The sequence below is a fragment of the Oculina patagonica genome, chromosome 11 (assembly GCF_052425735.1).
Source record: "Oculina patagonica isolate OP01 chromosome 11, crgOcupat, whole genome shotgun sequence".
In the NCBI taxonomy this organism is placed as follows: domain Eukaryota; kingdom Metazoa; phylum Cnidaria; class Anthozoa; order Scleractinia; family Oculinidae; genus Oculina; species Oculina patagonica.
The window spans coordinates 18,947,292-18,963,309 of NC_135768.1; the positions used below are offsets into that span (position 1 = coordinate 18,947,292).

The following is a 16,018-nucleotide window of genomic DNA, read 5'->3' on the forward strand; positions in this document are numbered from 1 at the left end:
TGGAATAAAAACTTTAAAAACCATAAATGGCGACATACGACATAGGTTTCTCTCAATTTCTGAAAAGAACGGATGAATACTGTCAAGAGAGTGACATAGAGTCGTCTCTTAATGCTTTGTACGCTATTTCTCGGGTTTTAAGATGGCTTTATCATGCTACTTGAAAAATCAGATGTATCCGAAGCAAGTTTGGTAAACAAGACCATGATGATAAAACCCATATTCGCAGGACAATGTTACAGGAAAACTGATAGAACTTTACACTTTGCTCAATAACAGCAACATTGTGTGTAATTGGATATCGTATCAACACTTCACTGTTTTCTCTGTAAATAACGAAGCTCTATGTATAGTAATAATTTTGTAAAATTAAAAAAAAGGCAAATAACTTCTGAACTGAAAAATAAAAAGACAGCTATTTTTTCGTTATCGCTCTCTTGCACAGTTTCGCAGGGTTTTTTTTTTTTTGGGGGGGGGGGGGGTCAAAAAGTAATTTGACTATGTTCTTGAGTCTAAAACTGTTTTGAAGATTTTCAAAAATATTTTTGAAAAATTGTTAAAAACGCTACTTTCCTAACAAATCTGCATCTCAAATATATTCAGCCAACTGCTTTTCTCAGCAATCTGAGTTCACAGATTGGACTTCGAAATAAAAAAAAAACGTCAACTGGTCTTTATTGCCGATGCAACTTGTCACGCAAGAAAATCTTATCTGGCACTGTATTTTTATAGAACATAATTTATTTCATTTCTTTTTGTCCCTGTAGACATAAAAGATCTTGTACATACCGTATTTGTGTCAAACAATAAATAAATTAATAAAACCTTTCATTTACAAATACCATATTACAAACCATGACAAACCATGGAGCGATTAGTTCCTAGCATCTTAGCCAGGGTATCAGTATGAAGGTTATCCTTTTCCTAGGTATTATTCTGCGATGGATTAAAATTCCATCCTTTTGAATAGGAGCAATTGTAAGTTGTTATTGTAAGTTTCATGCTACAAAAACTTGCAAAGCATCAACAGTAACCAGGCTAAGAACAGACTTAATTACCTTGTTAGTGATGGCAGACATTACATCTCAAATGTCTAATAGTTTTCTATTTAACAATAGCAGAATTCATATAGCCTAGCACTTATAAAACAGTGGGCAGGTCAAGGAAGCAGTTCATAAGACGTCTTTGCCCTTGCTAAGCTGTCCCTCTTTTTTGAGATGTAGTACTTTCTAGATCAAATATGCCAATGTTGAAAGCGTCGCTTCATCTCACATGACCACCAGTTTTCAAGTCTTGATTCCAAATTGATGTAAGACAAGGATCTTCAAGACTCTGCCAGTAACTTAATACTGATCTTTCCATATTTGTACAATTCCTGTAGCTCTTGAATATCAGTATTGTAAAGAATGAAAGATCACTGACCACATATTCTGGTAATGATGTCATAGCATTGTAAGTATCTGATCAACTGCTGCCGAGAAATCCTTACAGACGGCAAATGGAGCTTTCTCCAGGCGATGTTCATCCCCATCTCGGTATTTACCTAAAATATCAATTGCAATTCAGTAATCAAAAATAAAACAGTAGTGGATTTTGGTTGTATTTTTCAAATCATATATTCAAAAAATTAATTATAACTCACCTGTTTGTACAAGAAATCCTTTGATTCCAATAGCTTCTGCTCCACCAATGTCATCTCTTGCATCCTGTTGATACAAAATGGTTTATAAATCTACACTGATAGTAAAAGTGTAGCAGTACAGTTACCTCCTATGCAGATGCTCTCTGTGTCACTTGTTCGTAATCTCTCCTTCCCTAGGCATTTTCAATGGGCACATGCCTTATCTCTACTAGCTCACGATCAAGAAGATTTGCCACCACTTCAGGCAGCCTCACTCCCAATCCCTAGAAAACTTTTTCCTTTCTCCACAAACCTCTTTCGAGTTCAAATGCAAAACAGTGCTTGCACAATCAAATTGGCCTTGCTCACTAAAAGCAGCATTAAGCTACCTTATTGTTACTTATTTTCGCGGGACCTAATTTTCGCGATTTTCACGATTTTAAAAAATCGCGAAATTAAAGACCTGCAAAAAAGGTTCTCGCGAAAAATAACGACGCAAACTTTAATACCCTTCTATATAACTTGTTATGACTAATCAACGTTGCCGTCAGTTTACTACATAATTATCTTGGTACAGTCATCAAAAAAGCTCTGCTTTGAAACATGCCAAACTGTTTTAAGTTTTTAAGTTTCGTTTTGTTATATGGTTTTGTTCAGTGTCATTGGAAACAATTGCTGTGAAAAAATTAAAATCAGTTGTGCAATTTTGAGACTTACTGTTTGTTAATGCAGACCAGTATTTTGACAATTTTCGCGAAATTTAGTTCCTTTGATCGTACTTTTTTGGCCAAATCGGGAAATTTAAGTCCCGCGAAATATGCCCGTTCCATTTACGTGAAATTAAGTTCCCGCGAAAATAAGTAACGATAAGGTACAAACAAAGACATCAACAGAAATGCTTCATAGGCAGATCAGAGGGGAGAGGTTTAAGGGAATTGCACTCCCCATGGGAAGTGGTTTGTCCTTGTCGCCCCTTTAAAAAATATCCCTGTGTATCTAAAAAGCTCAGTAACTAACAGGGGACCAGCATTCATACTTGAATCAGAAAAGCTTAAGAAAGACATCTCAGACTTGACTTACATCCCCAATCATGACTGCAGATTGTGCATCACATCCCATTTCTTTCAATGCCTGCTGGAAGAAGGATGCCTGTGGTTTACCAACAACTTCAGCTTTGACATCTGTTGCATATTCAAGGGCAGTTACAAAGGGGCCTGGGCCTAGTGCCAGTCCATCTCCTCTTTTGTAGTACCGCACTTTGTGAATTGCAATTAGAGGGCAACCTTCTAGCAAAAGCCTGGAAAGCATGAGATTATTAAGTTAATTGCTTGTATCATTGCAAATGGCATAGAATGATGCCTTGCAATGGTTAGTCAGTCAGTCTATCCATCCATCCATCTGTCTGTCCATCTGTAAGTCTGTCTGTCTGTCTGTCTGTCAGTGAGTGAGTGAGTAAGCCAGTGAGTGGATGAGTGACTCAGTCAGTCAGTCAGTAACAGGAGGTTTCAGAACCAATCAAGTTCGCACTTAGCCTCCCGCACAGTCCTTCTTAGGAGTGATCATGTTACACTCCTCCCCTTCTTGTGGGGAGAAGTGTAACACGATCGCCCCTAAGAACGACTGCGTGGGAGGCTAGTTCGCACCATCTGAGAGCTTGCACCCATCTTCAGAGTATACTTGTTGTGTTTGCTCCCAAATATGACCGTCAGTTCAATCAAATGTACTACCTAGAATATTTCTTGTTATTTTAGTGTGAGCAAAGTGTGACTATGTTAGCGATAGGTAGGTTCGAATGCCAAAAAGGTGGGTGAGAACTTGGACAGTGCGAACTGGGTTGGGAGAAAAACCTCCATCCTCCAGTCAGTCAATCAATCAGTCTCTGGGCCTCTTAACATGAGAGCCAAGATGAGTATTGTCCCGGGATGAATTTCGTCCCGCGATGAAAAAAGTTTCATTTTACATGGGTGTGTTCATCCCAGGATGCCGGGACGTAAGTTGTCCCGCCCGAGTTGATTTCATCTTGCCTGTACTAACATTGCATTACATTTCATCCCGGAAAGACTGTTTACATGGCGTTTTTCGTCACGTTTCATCCCAGGATGACATTTCATCCCGGTGCTCCGGACGGGGATGAAATTGTGCCGCGATAAGTTCATCCTGGGACGAAATCATGTAGACAGCAACAAGAAAATGACCAGACACTGATTTGAATTCATCCCAGGACAAAAGTCACCCGGGACTAAAACCCTCTTGTAAAGAGGCCCTCTGTCAGTTAGTCAGATGGGTGCGGGGTTATTAGATAAATTCAAATTTGATTAAAACTTCAGATACTCATACAGGTTGACAGGTCCTTTACCTAAAGGCCTTGTTAAGCAACTCATAATTGAAGCAATCAGGTGCAAGTCCTACAACTACAGCATTAGGATTGTTGACATCAACACCATTAAAATCCTCGATCGCGTCTTCTTGCAACAATAACATTGGACGAAGGTTTCTCTGATCAACCAATCGACGAGCTGCGGTAAGCGAAGTAAAAACTTCCTCTGCCTTGATATCGAATCCTATGCCAGTCAAACGTCTCAATAACGTCTCTTTTGATTCTTTTGTAGTGTTGGTAACAAATCGCACAGAAACTCCTGTTTCACGAAGTCTGCGAAAAAGACAAAATCGCGTGAATTTGAAAGAACATTTCAATTAGGATCTGCAATCAGATTTCCAAATTACAACTCCTAAATGACTCTAAAAAACTATGGCACCAATATACCTTTTTAGGGCGTGGATAGAACCAGGAATTACTGTATTTTCAACGTGAATTGTACCGCTAAGATCAACAAGAACTCCACGTATTTTTGCCGCCATTTTGTATTTGGACGTGTGTTTGCTGACCATTTGCGGGCGTTAATTTGGGAACTGGTGTCCAGTCTCTCAGCCATTCCCAGGCTACTCTTACCTTCCATTCATTTCCAGAAAGGCGAATGTTGTGAAAATGGAAGCATTTTGAGCAGGGAACACCTGACTATTGAATGTCGTAGTATTGTGCAGATTTTAAAGTGAATATTAAACTATGCCAAATGTTGATTTTAAAATTAAATGTTCGCTTTATTGAACTTGAAAATTACAAAGATGTATTTTAATAGAAATCAGAAACAAATGGAAAATAAAACAAAAAGAAACAAAAAAAGCAAAGCAAACTGAAAAAAAAAAACAAATTATTCAAGACTTGAGTCATATTTCGGAATAGAAATGAGCGACAGAAATTTTACACAATGTTTTGATGTCGTCATGACATCATTTTCATGTGACAAGAAAATAACGGTTCAACAGTGTTATATATGCGGTGAGAGGTGTGATTTTTCATTAATGTTATTTTGTCACTTAAAAATGACGTCAAGACGACATCGAAACATTGTGTAAAATTTCTTTCGCTCATTTTTATTCTGAAATGTTTATCAAAATTTAATCTCACTTGAGTCATACTTTTCAAATGTGATACCAGAAAATATCCATACCCATGCACCCTTTTAGAGGGTCACTGGAAATTTCAGTGGAGACGGGGTCTTGAAGGCCAAAACATTTACAGTGCGACTACTCGAACCGGGGCACCCTGAACAAAATTAACCAATCACAGTGTTAATTGAAAACAAAGGATAGGGACATTTTTTTGCAACGGACCAATAACGTTCCAGAACGTAAACAAAAGATTACCTACAAAATTTGAAGTGTCAAAAACGTTACAAACAGATGCGGACCTCTCAGGAAACTTGCCTTGTTTTTGATTGGTTAGTTTTGATCCTTAATTTCAATGGAGTTCTCGCGATTACATTTATAAAAAAGCTTACGAATCAAACCATGAATCGTGAAATTTTGTTCACGGCCAGGAGGTGTGAATTGAAGATTCCACGCTGTGTTTACTAGTTTCACTCCAAAATGAAGACCGTGAAATCAAAATCATGCCGTAATTATTTTTTATTTCGCTCCGTCTGTTGCCGTGAAATTGATGCGAGTCACCATGTGAAATGTAAACATTACGTCGAATAATGTTGCGTGTTCACGGACTCATTTTCTGTTAGTTAGTGCTCACAACATGCAATTCCATCCCATTTACGCGTCGTCGCTTGTCGTGAATAAAAACGTTCTTCATTATTCTTTACTGTGCTTATCACCAACGAAGAGCGATTTAATTTTATTAGAAAATTTCCTCTGAATAAGTTTTTTAGCCTGTGAATGAAGACTTTTGATCACAGTTTTTGATCGAATAATAAAACGAGCGCTGAAATTCGGTACACTCAGTGAAAATTTAGGATCGAAGCTAACCAATCAAAAACAAGGCAAGTTTCCTGAGAGGTCCGCATCTGTTTGTAACGTTGTTCACACTTCAAATTTTGTAGGTAATCTTTTGTTTACGTTCTGGAACGTTATTGGTCCGTTGCAAAAAAATGTCCCTATCCTTTGTTTTCAATTAACACTGTGATTGGTTAATTTTGTTCAGGGTGCCCCGGTTCGAGTAGTCGCACTGTAAAGGGAATTATGAAGTTAAACAATAATATTTTCCAAGAAAAGGGGGGAACCTCATCCTCCTGGAAAAACATTTCAAAGGGGTGCAAGAACTGGGAGAAGAATTTAGCATCAACGGGTAACTTGGAATTTGAAGGTTTGGTTATGGGGTTAAAAAAGACCTTTATACGTAATAATGTTTTAGCCCAAGGACTCAGGATTTACATTTGTTAATAGAAAAGAAAGAGTCTGACACTGCAAAACAATAGCAGAAGTTAAAATCATGGCTTTTAAAACCTTTATTGTGTACATTTCAAACTTATTTATATCAATAAATTAAATCCCTAATAAAAAAAAATATTTTACAAACTTTTTTTCACGTTTTTTTACAAAATACAATGTTGTTATAAAGCAGCTTTCAAAATTCCCCAAATGTCCTGCAAGGGTCATGTATAAGATCAAAGAATAATAGTTAAAGGTATTTCATTGTAATGGACAAATAAAAGAAAGCTTAGCTTTCATATATCATTCCCTAAATTAAGTCATTGCTAAAAACAATAATCTTGCAGGGTAACAGATGATGTAACATGTACAATTTCTCCAATTATGATACAATAAATTATAATTTTAAAAAATCCTAACTGCCCTTTATGTAGATCAAAAAGTAAAATGTTAGACTAATAAAATGACATCATTTAATTAAGTTATAAATCAAATTACAGAGCAGAGACTTGAAATGTGAGCGAAAAAATGACACATGACAGTATTGAAAACGAGCATATCAAAAAAATGAAACGTAAAACTGCAAGGCTGATCGAACTGCGTAGAAAACTTAATGCGGCAGAGACATGATAGAGACCAATCCGAGAGTCAAGAATGCATAACTGTAGACAGCTGTTTCGGACTCTTTAGTCCTGGTCAGTACAGTATAATATGCCACAGAGAACAGAATGTGCAGCCAATGCGAGTCAACTGCTACAATCCTTGTGCGCCCTCTGCTCGTGGTAATGACACCAGATAAGGTCTCAAATTCGAAATGACTGTCCATGTTACAGCGTGTGACTGCAAACAATGAACAAAGAACATTTGAAAATATCAGGTCTCTGTCACATTAAGATAAGGAGGGGCAAAACTATCCGTAAAATAACATGGCAAGTAAAAAGTGTTGTTTTGAATCATGGCTGTGATTGGTTACTTGTACAAAAATGGTAGGTAGCAATAATGCAAAAAATCTTTCTCCTCACACTTCAATTAAGTGTTCACCCTGTAGCTAAGTTAGATAATAGATATTTTTCAAAGACACTAAACATCAAGCATCAAGGGTCTGCAATATGTGCAGAGAGCTATGTAGCTGTTGCCCTCTGCACACATTGCAGACCTTTCATACTAGCATTGTATGCATGCAATGTGCGCAGAGAGCTATGTAGCTGTTGCTCATGCACACATTGTAGACCTATCATACTAGTGTTATAGGCATGCAATGTGAGCAGAGGGCTATGTAGCTGTTGCCCTATGCATGCATTGCAGACCTTTCATACTAGTGTTGTATGCATGCAATGTGTGCAGAGAGCTATGCAGCTGTTGCCCTATGCACACATTGCAGACCTTTCAATTCGTACTAGTGTTGTAGGCATGCAATGTGTGCACATAGCTATATAGCCATAGAACTTTGTACATATACCTGATTGAAGAAACATTGACCCGTGAAAAGCACAAACCATGAACGATTAGACCGAATGGGATTCTGGGTAGACAGCATTGGTGAACTTAGTAATGTTCAATTTATTTATAATCAAGGCATTTTTTCTTTGAGAGTTTTGAAAGCATGATTTGTGCAACCTGTCTTATTATTATGTTCATTCTGTCACAGAAGACGATTACTTTTTTCAATTTCCCAGTAAACATTTGGGTCGCATTGTTTATCGTTTATGCTTTTAACGGGTCAACGTTTCTTCAATGTGTGCAGAGAGCAATATAGCTGTTGTTAGAAATTTATTTGTACCAAATTTAGTGTGCATGGCTCCTTTGACTAGACCACTCTGACAGCAAAAGCCAATTGTGTTCAAGAAAAAAAGGCAACTGAAAAAATGCCACCTTTTCCCAAATTAAACAGTATTAAAGCCAATCAGTGATGAATTTATTACAATAACATTTAAACATGAGTTCAAGTAGTTTAAACCAATCTTATTGGTTGTCCTGTAATGCTGATTATCTAGGTTCCTCGACCCTATTACATACTGTATTTCCTTGATTAAGCCCCCACCTCCCCCTGCTCCATCAAATAAATGTTCCCATAGAATCATGAAGTTGAATGTTCTTGCTAAAAATAAAATAATTTTATATTAAAAAGAGCTGGTGCAGTCATGGAAATTAACAAGGAAAACCCAAAACTTGAAATGTGTTGTTCCAGAAAATATCCATACCCCTCCCATGGAAGGTTTTTGGTTTGAATCCCCTCACCCCTATGGAAATTCCAGTTATGCTCCAAACTTTCTTTGAAAAATTTTGCCTTTCAAGACTTCCCACCCCCACCGAATTTCCAATGACCTTCCATGGGGTGGGCATGGAAATTTTCTGGAACTGCATAATAAGTGCCCAGCAGGTGCTTAATCAAGGAAATATGGTATTATTACACAGAAAATGATTTGTTCTTCACTAGCTATCTTACAACAGTTATGTAATCTTTAGTTCTTTGAAGCAGTTGGCATTCCTTCCTGAAGAATACTGGACAGTAAAGTTTTGTCTTGAAGTGCATAGTCAACCTCTTTCTCTTCTATTTTAAGTGTCACCTGGAGGTGAAAAGAAGAAAATTAATAAGAATTATTTCTTCCCTGTTGCCTTTAACTTCTAGTATGCAGTTGATGAACTCATGGCAACTTTTTCCTCCAAAGACAAATTTTTACCCACTAAAATGCCTTTTTTTGTTGAGGCAAGGAATTAAATGGTCTGGATAAGCTGATAAAAACTTTCGGAATTACGGGACTGAAGGAAAATTTTAGCTGGGATGGTGGAATCCAGAAACCCTATTGGGCACCCTCGTTTATAGCACTTCTGTTTTTTTAATGGATCGATACTGTGTGCAGTTTGTACCCACTCCATATTCGGTTAAAAGTTAAATAATGGTATCAGACAATTCCCAAAAATGAACACACTATAAACATCTTGGGTTACCATAGTAATAAAATATAACCTGTCAAACACACCCTTAATTCAAGTTTTAAGTGATTTTTCATCCTCTGGAGAGGGGGTGAGGGCAGTTAAAAACCACCTTTAAATTTAATGTTTCAAAAATTTGATGAATTTCTAACTTACCTTCATTGATCTTGTGTCCTTAGCTCTCTTGATGCCAAGAAGTCCTCTGGCCTCAAGAATATTACAAAGTCCAAGAAAATCTTCCTGACCAAGCTGAGAAACTTTTCTTCTGGTGCATATTTTACAGTATGTATCATGAAACTGCAAAGAAAATGCATTTCCACACGGTTAGTTTCCATTTAAAGTGTCATAGGCCTACAATGTGTGCAAAATATTTAACATCATAGGTCTTCAATGTGTGCAGAGTATCAAGTGTCATAGGTTTGCAATGTGTGCAAAGTACTCAGTATATAAGTCTGCAATGTGTGCAGAGTATCAAGAATCATAGGTCTGCAATGTGTGCAGAGTATCAAGAATCATAGGTCTGCAATGTGTGCAGAGTATCAAGTATCATAGGTTTGCAATGTGTGCAGAGTATCAAGAATCATAGGTCTGCAATGTGTGCAGAGTATCTAGGAACAACGGTCTGCAATGTGTGCAGAGTATCTAGTATCAGTTCTGCAATGTGTGCAGAGTTTCAAGTATTATAGGTCTGCAATGTGTGCAGAGTACCAAGTATCATAGGATTGCAATGTGTGCAAAGTATTCAGTATCATAGTTGTGCAAAGCATCCAGAGTATCTGATATCCTAGGACTGCAATGTGTACAAAGAGATAGGTAATTTTTGCCAAACTCAAAATCAAATCATTTTCCTTTATTAATTACCTTTCCTAAAACAACCTCTTTGGTGTTCCTTTCTTTTGTCATTAACAGGAAGGTGCAAATAAGAAGTTTTTGTTGTAATGGAATCGTGGGTTGTTCAACTCCTGGGCCAGCCACTAGACGAGATCCATAAACTTCTGCTACAACACTGGCAATTTGGGAGATTCCAACTTTTTTAGGCTTTGGAGGAGTTTCAAGTCTTTTGCAGGGAGATTCAGCTAATGAAAATGAAATATTTAAAAGTTAGTAAAAAAAATACATTTAAATTCTTCATAAATAAGTGAACACTAAATTGACACTACAGTAAAGATCTTAGTTATCTAATAAAATGAGAGTTTAGTAAAAATACGGCTGAATCAAAATTCCTTTAATTATTGAATCACCTTTCTTCACTGGCTGCAAAATCTGTTGTTTTCTTTCTCCAGATTCTAAGACTTCTACTGCTCTCCTGGAAGATGATTTGAAAGATTTAACATCATCAGAGATCTCAGGTATTTTTAAAAGTTGACAGAAAATTTCATAATTTAAACACAATTTAATATTTGCATACCCTGATCACAAGCCAAAGTATGGTAAGTCTTTAAATTCTAGGAATCCACCCGGCCACCCAGATATCTCTATATATATACATGCATTAATTTTAACTGTAATCTTTAATTTCACAGATTGTCATGTCTCTTATATCTCTGGTCTTGGAATCAAAACAGAAAATAAGTCCCAGTAATTTGGAATATGAAACTGGAAAAATTTTTCTGCCCCTGACCCCTACCCACAGTAATTTTGCACTCTCCCCAGTTTTCACTCCATTCATGAACCAAAATGGTGGCCCGTCGGACTCAGTGATTGACCTCTATAGCTTCACAGAAAAATAGGGGACTGTATACAGTCTAGGAACTACCAAACCAAGAAAACTGTTACCGTAATTCGTCATTACCTGCAGATGTCTAAGGCTTTTCTCATGTCACCAGCCATGGCCGACACCTTTCTTGCACAAAACTGTACAGCTGATGCATCAAGAACGCTACTTCCTGCTTCAACCTTGAAACAAAAATTAAGAATATTGTTATTGTTACCTACAATTTAAAGAACCAAAACATGAATTTGACTATTGTTTGTGTTGTGTAGCAGCTGTCAAAAGACTCTTACATGAATGGCCCACTGTTCTTCAAGAGAATAATAGAACAAAAAACAGGAACAATGCCCCAAACCTCCAAAACAATAGCAATTACAACACTAGACAGCGAGTAGAATTTCAAGCTCACAAGAGCTGCTACACTACTGAATAGTTTACAGCCCTTTCACCTGCTGTCTATAAGAATCAAATGATTTTTTTTCCACCTCTCTCCCTTGTCACGTTTTTGTGTCCTTGTACCCCTCCCCTGCACTCCATAAGAGTTTAGAGAGGGAACTATTTTCTTGAACCCCATTTGCTGCCACCTTGTAAGGGGTTTGAGAATGGCTTTCAACTTACCAATGATAGTCTTGCCATATAACCCTGCACTCCATAAGAGTTAAGAGAGAGAACTCTTAATATTACTTGAATCCCATTTGCTGCCGCCTTGTAATGACCCAAATCTACGAAGGATCTCCCCTCACCCCTCTGTGAGAGTTTGAGAATGGCTTTCAACTTACCGATGATAGTCTGTCCTGTATAATTTTCACTATCTGCTCTCTTGTGTATGGTGCAAAGTGAAGAAGCTCTGGTTTACCTTGTAATTCAAAAATTACAAAGTATATTAGTCAAGGAAATATGTTTTTGGACTCAATTTGGTATATTGAAGTTCTACTCCATTAAGCGAGGATTAAATACATGAAATCTATTACTGAAACAAATTGAAATTTTCAAAGTGTTAAGTTAAACATTTATTCACTTAAAAAAAAAGATACTTACATTTAGGTCTAGCTTGCAGTCGGGGAAGAATTCTGTCTGTTAAATCCAAGGCATTTGCAATTCCTTGAAGAAAAAGTTGTTTAAAAAAACTAATTATAAATTTTGTACCACAATTTGGAAAGAAAGAAAAAATGTAATGGTACTGGCATCTACTTACCAATTAAAATAAGCTTTGATTTCGGCAAAGAGGGCCATTCAAACATGGTGTATAAAATTTCTTGGTGTTTTGATTCAAGTTGATCCATCTCATCCAAGATGATGATTCTAAAAAGAAAAAAAAATAGTCAAATTTTTCAGACATGACATTTCCACTCTAATGTCACATAGAATGACTGATCTAAATCCTAATTAAAATAACAATAATTAGAACCTATACCAAAGTGCAATCATGTGATAAATGTATAATACCATAGGCCTTAGCAGTAAAATAGAGCAGTATGTAAAAGTGTAGGAATCATAAAATGTAATGTACCTTGTGAGTTTTGATGAAGAAAATTCTTCTTCCAGAAACTTCTGTGTGGTCTTTGCTGGACAGTTGTCTTCACCCACTAGCTCAACAGCTATTTTCTTGAAAATATCTTGAGGTTGTTTTAGGGCCATGCAGTTGATGAAAATTACTTGGCACTTCTTGATCTCAGCCTATGGAAAATTAGAGATACATAAAAGTTATTTTATAAAACTCAGTTCTAAGAGTGACAATCATCTAGTAGTGATTTCACCTTACAGTGTCAATACATTGTCAAGTCAACATGTGGTGAAAATATAGAAAATCATCAAATTTATAGAACTACAGTTGGACCACTCTACAAAAGCCACCAAGGATACAGTGTTAGGGGGGTGTTGCAGGGAGAATTTGAAAAGATGCAAAGAGGGATTAGAGCAGTATTCAACATTCTCGTCCCCAGAGCCACTTGTCCCACTTAGCCGGTGGAGCTTGTGCACGAGGAACAAGTAGTCTGGGGACACATGATTTGATTGGCTGGATTTTAACAAAAGCAAAAAGAACTTTTTAAAATCCCTTTGGTGTATGAGGATTTAAAACGGTTGATTTGATTGGATAGATTTGAAACTCCCTTTGTAAAAATCATGTGTCCCCAGAGCCACTTGTTTCTCATACACAGGCACCACCAGCTAGCTAGGAGGGACAAGTGGCTCTGGGGACAAGAATGGGTGTTCAACTGAGTATTAAAAAGCCAACACCAAAGTAATCACTCTAGCCAATCACAATAAATACACACAATACAGTGAACCAATCAAAATTCAAAGCAACTACATGAGGCTGGCATGGAGCATGGGAAAATGTGTGTAAGAAAAAATTTCTGGTTACCTTCATCTCAAGCATGATCTTTGTCAAACAAGCTGTTTTTCCAGTTCCTGGTGCACCTGATATGTAAAGACTTCCTGGCTTTCCTTTTGGCAGATGATTTTGCAGAAAAGTTCTAATTTCTGTGATCTCTTTCTCGCGACACAACAAGTTGTCTGGGTGGGAAGAATGGAGAACTCTCCTTACTGTGGAATATTGATGACCTGAAAGGACAACCATTCCAAATAGGTAATGATTATTTTTTGGTTTCTCATCATTATTCAGGATAGTTGTTCCATATGGCATGAATACCGTGAACAGGCTTGTTCAGTTAAAACTGGTATACAAAGCCGGGTTAGCAAATTTACGGTGAACAGGTTAGCACGGTTGTCTCTGAACAACTGAAATTAAGATGTTGAATTATGCCACTTGAGCAAGTTATGTGACTGTTTATATCGCCATCATACAAATTTAAAACTAGCATATGTGCAACATAAACAGCAACAGCATGCGCATCCACTAACACTTAAAATTTTTTATCAGGGAAACAGTCGTTTTGCTTCTTTACTGAAAAATCAAATCATTTGATCATATGTTTCCCCATAGTCTAAAATATAAAGATAACATAATTGAAAACATGAATCATTTATCCATAAGGCAGATTACAGAAAGTGTGTAGGTATGTGAATAATAAAATTTATTATATATTTGAATATGTTTCTTACCATCTTGGCGAGCAAGGGAAAGCATCTGCTTTGCTTCTGAGGTCTTTGTTGCTGGTGATTTTGTCTTTGGTGTTTCAGGATCTTGAAATTTAGAAGAAAGCACATTAGTGTCAAGTTTTTAAATAATCTAAAATTATCTGTATTATGACATTCTGCAATTAGATACCGGGTAATTCCTTATTGCGGTGCAAGTCATACTACTGCCACCCAAATAAGATTTCTATGTTGTTTTGACATTTTCTTAACAGCTTTCCAATGGGTTCTGTTGGCCAATCAATGTCTGAAATGGTCAAGGGTGGTTTGTTGTCATAGCAATGGCATTTGTTGCTGTATCAACTCCTGCCCAACCCACCCCTTGATGGGCCAAATCAAATAGAAGCTATCACAAAGTTGTTAAAAAAAGATGTCGAAAATTATTTGCAACTTTGTCGAGTGGTTAACAGTATGCTACACATCTTCAGTGGTATGATTAACATCCTCATCATCTTGGGACAAACATCTTGACAAAAAACGTACTTCTCTCAAAGAGAATTAAAAAATATATGGAAAACATTAAGGAGAATTTCAATGTTGGTCTGTCATTACATACTATCCTGACCTGCAAATGAAAGCCTCTTTTTAGGATCGGCATTCTCTGTGTCACTGGAAATCACATCTTCAGGTTTTCCTTTGTTGTTCTTTCTCTTCTTTGGAGATACAGTAACTGGGGTTTGAGAAGCTGAAAGGAAGCAAATCACTTTTGTAACTGAGTACTAGAAAGACCTAGAAAGACTTGAAATTAAGATCTGATGTCTTCGAAATCATAAGCTACTAACAATAAAACGGGTTCAGAGGTTGTCCTTTGAAGAGCTTTCGAGAGGCAGTTAGGGTTTATGAAAAAAGGAAAAGCGACACCCGAACAACGGTTGTGAAGGAGTTCACTGCAAACCGTGGCGGCATCTTGGATGAGTGTGACACGATTTTTGTGGAAATTTAAGCTTTAAAGTCTCGATGCAATAAAAAGGAAATAAATGCTATCAGAAAGGGTTTCATATAGTTATAACAAGCGAAAACAACCCAGTAAATTTGCACTCCAGTAGAGAATGGGTCAGATACTATAAAAGCTTTTGTGTTGCGAAGCTGATGTTTGCATACAAATTAGCCGACAACCGTAATCGAATTAGTCCTTGTAAATGCCAATCGACGAAATTACTAGCATTTTAGGATAGAAATTTCGACATAAAGTCGACAATGTTAACTCTGAATTGTGAAAAAGGCAGCGTTATCAACGATCTCGAAATTTTCCCTGTTAAGTTCAACATGCGTAAGCTTTAATATTGCGCGGGAAATAATAAATGGCTGAAGAGGATTAAATGGCCGTTGTAGATTTCAATTTAGAAATGTTGTCGATTTCTGTAGTAAAGAAATCGGAAATCTTTACATAACTTACTGAGCTTTTTCAAATTGAGAATGAACGAATTGAAATAAAGAAGGACAAATGTCTTGAGCTTACCTTTGGAAGGTTCGCGTCGCTTTCGAGGTGAAATCGAACACGCTTGCGCTTGTGGTTGCTTGCTTCGACTTGTCTCGATCGTTCCTTCGATTTCCTTCTGCTGCGATCGAGTCTTCCGAGAACGGAATTCGATTTGCTTCTGACTACTTCGAGTAACTCGAGGCATCTTAACAAAATGGAGAAGAATAAGAAACTACAACCCTTGATTACTCGAACGATCAAGCGATGAACGAGCTAAACTTTGCATATGAAATGAATGAAAGCATCATGGGGACCTAAATATTCGCGCGAAAATCACTCAACCAATCAGAGCGCAATACAGGATTTTGACGCCGCGGGAAAATATTTTCTGGTCAGCGATGTACTCCAAGAAAGCAGCTGACCTCCGCCATTTTGATTCCGAAAAAACTGAAAAGACGAAGAGAAGAGGAAGGCTTTTAATTGGAATCTAACATCTGTGAACTCACAGTTTGCGCCA

At 37.2% G+C, this 16,018-nt stretch overlaps 2 protein-coding genes across 2 annotated transcripts; both read right to left on the reverse strand.

The window, feature by feature from the left end:
* Positions 1-482: 482 nt before the first annotated feature.
* LOC144629843 (haloacid dehalogenase-like hydrolase domain-containing protein 2) lies at positions 483-4,495 on the reverse strand. Its single transcript, XM_078488060.1, has 5 exons — positions 4,386-4,495; positions 3,978-4,271; positions 2,702-2,918; positions 1,643-1,706; positions 483-1,543 (listed from the first exon to the last, which is right to left on the reverse strand). The coding sequence occupies exons 1-5, from the start codon at positions 4,478-4,480 to the stop codon at positions 1,443-1,445; spliced, it is 771 nt and encodes a 256-aa protein (XP_078344186.1). The 5' UTR covers positions 4,481-4,495; the 3' UTR covers positions 483-1,442.
* Positions 4,496-8,727: 4,232 nt separating this feature from the next.
* On the reverse strand, positions 8,728-15,949 carry LOC144629829 (cell division control protein 6 homolog). Its single transcript, XM_078488043.1, has 13 exons — positions 15,541-15,949; positions 14,647-14,766; positions 14,049-14,129; positions 13,348-13,547; positions 12,493-12,659; positions 12,178-12,284; positions 12,021-12,083; positions 11,762-11,838; positions 11,064-11,167; positions 10,513-10,577; positions 10,133-10,347; positions 9,428-9,568; positions 8,728-8,904 (listed from the first exon to the last, which is right to left on the reverse strand). Exons 1-13 carry the CDS (start codon positions 15,704-15,706, stop codon positions 8,800-8,802), a joined length of 1,611 nt encoding a protein of 536 aa, XP_078344169.1. The 5' UTR covers positions 15,707-15,949; the 3' UTR covers positions 8,728-8,799.
* Between the last annotated feature and the right edge of the window lie 69 nt (positions 15,950-16,018).